Source organism: Alosa alosa, chromosome 4 (genome assembly GCF_017589495.1).
Source record: "Alosa alosa isolate M-15738 ecotype Scorff River chromosome 4, AALO_Geno_1.1, whole genome shotgun sequence".
Lineage (NCBI taxonomy): Eukaryota > Metazoa > Chordata > Actinopteri > Clupeiformes > Clupeidae > Alosa > Alosa alosa.
The window spans coordinates 20,917,239-20,922,238 of record NC_063192.1 but is presented as its reverse complement, the minus strand read 5'-3'; the positions used below and the strand labels follow the sequence as shown (position 1 = coordinate 20,922,238).

General features: G+C 51.9%; 1 protein-coding gene across 2 annotated transcripts in view; it reads left to right on the top strand.

Annotated features, from left to right (window-relative positions):
- bsna (bassoon presynaptic cytomatrix protein a) overlaps positions 1–5,000 on the top strand; it is a 110,780-nt gene that overhangs the window by 31,870 nt on the left and 73,910 nt on the right. For both annotated transcript variants that reach the window (XM_048240610.1, XM_048240609.1), the window contains exon 3: positions 1,684–3,117. In XM_048240610.1, the coding sequence (XP_048096567.1) occupies positions 1,684–3,117 (1,434 nt within the window). The remainder of the gene's footprint in view (positions 1–1,683; positions 3,118–5,000) is intronic.

Below are 5,000 nucleotides of genomic sequence, written 5' to 3'. Positions count from 1 at the left end.
TGACATTACGGATTGAAAGATGTTCCACTCTATTCCCATTATCATCAATAATAACTATTATTATTAACTATAATTGGCTGTCAAATAGGTGACATGAGCTCATTAAAAACCTAAACTTATTTACTGGGGCACAGCAGTTCAATACTGAGACAACAGCCCTAGTAAAATGGGTCTAGCAACGACCATGGTGTGTGTGTGTGTGTATGTTTGTGTGTGTGTTTGTGTTTTAAGGGAAGATTTAGGTGTTCTCAAGGACAGATGGAATGAGATCTTTAGAAAATACTTCAGCTGGCCGGCTGAGAAATGTATATTTGGTGTGTTTGTTGAATGGTGAGGTATAAGGGAAGTGTCGAAGGCAATCAAATAAAGAGAGAAGAGGGGGTATCTTTAGAGAGATGGCGTGGCCTGATGATGGTGGAGTTTCTTGGAAACTGCTGACATCTTATTCTGAGTTTCCTCTCTCCTTTTTTCTCTCTCTCCCCCTCTCTCTCCCTTTCTCTTTCCCTTTCTCTCTCTCTCCCTCTCTCTCTCTCCCCTCTCTCTCTCTCTCTCTCTCTCTCTCTCTCTGAAGTGTGAAGCTAAGGAACTGAGGTTCTAATTAAGATCAATGCCTCAGCCCTGATCGCTGGATGATAGCATCGTCGTAGATTTTTATTTAAGGAATGTGGAATAAAAATTAGACTTTCAAATTATTCTATTGCTATTCACAGGACAAGCCTAACATAGCGAGTGATTAGAAGACACAGTGAGGGAACAAAGAGAAGAGAGAGTGAGAGAGAAAGAGAGAGATAAGCAGGGGTCGGAGGTGAAAGAGAGAGATAAGCAGGGGTCGGAGGTGAAAGAGAGAGATAAGCAGGGGTCGGAGGTGAAAGAGAGAGATAAGCAGGGGTCGGAGGTGAAAGAGAGAGAAGCAGGGGTCGGAGGTGAAAGAGAGAGATAAGCAGGGGTCGGAGGTGAAAGAGAGAGATAAGCAGGGGTCGGAGGTGAAAGAGAGAGATAAGCAGGGGTCGGAGGTGAAAGAGAGAGATAAGCAGGGGTCGGAGGTGAAAGAGAGAAGGAGGTTGACTGGTCTGAATTATATGTATATGTCACTTCATACAAAATGGCTCCAGTAACAAATAAAAAGAGCTCAAGGTTTTGCGTTTCTTTGTTGCCCTGGACGGAACTTGTTCCTGACCAAGTGGCCATGTCTGCAGGTACTCTAAGTGCCTATTATGACCACATTTAGCTTTTCTTTTTACTTCTCACCACTAATGGGATTTCTAGTCACAGTGCGGTCGGTTTAATGGCAGAATGTAAACAGCATGTGGTCAATTTGTCTCCCAAGTGGTGATGCTCTGAACTGGCTAAATCAATGCTCTCATACACTTGCACTTATTCAGACATAATATCTACTAATGTTTACTAATATAGCTGCATAGATATATAAGATTACATCTCAAGGATTTGGATGGGAACAAAACCGTTTTGTTGGGATTAAAGTCATTTTGCTGCTGTCGGCTGGAAACCTCGTATTGTGAACGCGTTGTCCAAAAACCCCCGGATAAATATGGAGTTACGAGGTTTCCACCCGACAGCAGAGATTTGTTAGGCCTAATAATTTTAGTTTGGAATTTTGTGTGAAGGTGTACTATCTTTACCTGAGCGTGGTAAGCAACCTGCACATGTTTGTGTTTCCCACAGGTGCAGGAGTGGTTGTGTCTCAACTGTCAGATGCAAAGAGCCCTGGGGATGGACATGACCACACCGCGCTCCAAGAGCCAACAGCAGATCCACTCGCCCTCCCACAAGCCCAAGCCCCAAGCTGAGCCCCAACCCCAGCCCCCACCACAGACCCAGCCCCAGGCCCACCCTCCAGCTCAGCCCAAGCCTCAACAACAGCCCCACGCCCAGCCCCAGTCACAGCCTCATGCCCAGCTACCCTATGCCCCGCAGCAGCAGCAGGGGTATCAACAGCAGCAGCAGCAGGGGTATCAACAGCAGCAGCAGCAGGGGTATCAACAGCAGCAGCAGGGGTATCAACAGCAGCAGCAGGGGTATCAGCAGCAGCAGCAGGGATATCAGCAGCAGCAGCCTCACCCAATGCCCCATGCCCAGCCTCAGCAGCTCAAACCTCAGCCCCAGACCCAAATCCAGCCCCAGGCTTCCCCGGGGCCTCCCAGGCACATGGGGCCGTCTGGGCAGCAGCAGCAAATGCCACATCAACAGCTGCCACATCAACAGCAGCAGCAGCAGCATCCACAGCAGCAGATGCCGCAGCAGCAGCCATATCAACAGCAGAATCCAGGCCAGTTTGGTCAGCCCGGGCCTGCAGTAGGTGGAGGTCAGGGCGGCGGGCCCAGGATCCCTCACCCTGGGGCCGTGCCCCTCCCCGGCCTGGCCAAGGCCCCGTCCCAGCCCGACTTGGGCCGCGGCTCTCCGCTACACTATGGTGGCGGTGGAGGAGGTCCGCAGATCCGCAGTGCCGGGAGCTCTCCGGCCCGCAAGCCTGCGGTGGCCGCCCAGGGCCAGGCGCAGGAAGGCCTGACCAAGCTGTTCGGCTTCGGAGCCTCGCTGCTCAACCAGGCCAGCACGCTCATCTCCGTGGACCCTCTGCCGGGCTCCTCGCCGCAGCCGTCCCCGGCCCGCTCCAACGCCGGCGGGCCCCGCGTCCTCTTCAGCGACGGCTCCTCAGGCACCAAAGGGCCCGGTCCACCAGGAGGCACCGGTGCCGCCAAGCCCGCAGGGGGAGCTCCCTTCCAGCAGGGGCCCCACGCGCCACCACAGCAGCAGCAGCAGCAGAGGCAGCCCGGGCAGCAGACACCCGTCCATGGCTCTCCGGCGCATCAGCAGAAGCCTCCCATGCAACAGCAGCAGCAGCAGTCCCCAGCACATCAGTCCAAGATGCAGCAGCAGCAGCAACCCAAGCAGCAACAGCAGCAGCAGCAGCCGAAGCCTGTCAAGCAGGAGCCGACACCCCAGCAGCAGGCGGCCCCCGTGCCAAAGGTCGAATGTCCACTCTGCAAGACGGCGCTCAACATCGGCTCGACTGACCCGCCGAACTACAACTCGTGCACGCAGTGCCACACGCAGGTGTGCAACCTGTGCGGCTTCAACCCCACGCCACACCTGGTGGAGGTAAGACAACAACCTGCCTTCCAGTGTCCACCTTTTCACCTCCACTCTTCTCACTTTTCTCACTGCATTTGTTCTCCCTTTGCATTTCTCCATTTACAACCACCAGCCACATACACTGTGTTACTCTTTTTTCTGCTCTCTCTCTCTCTCTCTCTCTCTCTCTCTCTCTTTCTCAATTTTTCAATTCAATTCAATACATCTTTATTGGCATGACAAAAATACTCTTTGTATTGCATTTCATTGTACAGGTAGTTAGTAGTATGTAAAGGAAAGAAAACAAAGACAGACTCGCCACTCTCTCTCTCTCTGTCTCTCTCTCTTTTTCCTCTCTTTTCTCCACCCCCTCTTTTCTCCTACTCGAGCCCAGCAGCGTTGTTTTCATTAGAGCCCTATAATAGACCCGGCTGTGTTATTTATGCTGCTCCGAGGCTTGGTGACCGTGGAGGGTCCCCTGCTTCACGCTTGCCTGTGGAACAGCCCATTCCTTCTCCCCCGATTCTTTTTACATTTCCATTGACAGATGGACCTTATCCATTCTCATGCTGCGTCTCTCTGTGCTCTGTTCAAGGGTACCCAATGAAAAGGGTTGAGCGGTCTGGATAGAGGAATAGTGTGGGCAGCCATGTGTGCGTGTTTGTGTGTGTGTGTGTGTGCGCGTGCGCCTGAATGTCTTTGTGTGTTGCTCGCTGTGTGTGTGTGCGTGTGTCTGTTCCATTGGTATTCAGAAGTGTTTTCCCTGACTGATAATGTGCTAGTCTCCCTCTTGCTGCTGTTGTTCTGTGTAGATAAGAGCCAGGGCCTTGAGGCGCCCACTCTGACACAGCCACGTGCCTCCGGCTCAGGAGCAACGATGTTAAGACAGAGATACACAGATGGGTGGAGGACTGTGTAAACTAAAGTTCATTAGTAGACACTTGACAGTCACAGGCTACCTTCTATGATGTGTGTAATATATACAATGAGTGAGTGAGTGAGTGTGTGTGTGTGTGTGTGTGTGTGTGTGTGTGTGTGTGTGTGTGTGTGTGTGTGTGTGTGTGTGTGTGCGTGTGTGTGTGTGTGTGTGTGTGTGTGTGTGTGTGTGTGTGTGCGCACACATGCATGCATATGTACTGTCTGTGGGTGGGTTTCTACAGTATTAGCCTTTAGAGACGAGTCATTTGAATGAATTAGACTCTTGAATTTGAATGCAGCCAGGCCTGTCTTATTTTGGATAGGGGAATTCCCTCTCAGTCAGCTCGCTATGGCCCTCCCAAGACCCAATCCCATTCTGCTCTAGTTTATACAGATGAACGCTGTGACACATAGCCTGATGAGCCCCCTGCCACCCCCTTGTTTAAGACCCAGTGCATCCCAGGGTGCCCCTGGCTGTTTCTTGACAGCTCCTCCAACAAGTTAAGTTCTTGAGAGTGACGTTGATATGACCCCGTCATCTCTCCAGCACTGCGGCTGCTCTTGCATCTTCACACACAGACACACACACACACACACACACACACACACACACTCACAGATGCCTTGGCAAATACAGATGTGTTTTTTTTTCTGCTGCCAGGCCCACGACTACGTGCGTATGGGTGGGTGGGTAGGTGCCGGCATGTGTCCGTTCTATCTTACACACACACTTGAGGAATGACTGTGAGGGATAGACATGTGTGTGAGTCTTCAGAGCCCAGTGGATTGGCTTGGCAATGCTGTGTATTCGATGTGGATCGAATATTATGAGACCTCTGGAGTTGTTGGTTTAGTTTAGTGCAAATATGGGCGAGGCGTGTAGGGGTATGAGGTGGACTGAATCGCAATCCCCCCCCACCCCGACTGTGCCGCACCTTCAGGCTCCAGGCTCTGGCGCTCCGATACGCTCGAGCGCTACAGGAAAGGCTGGG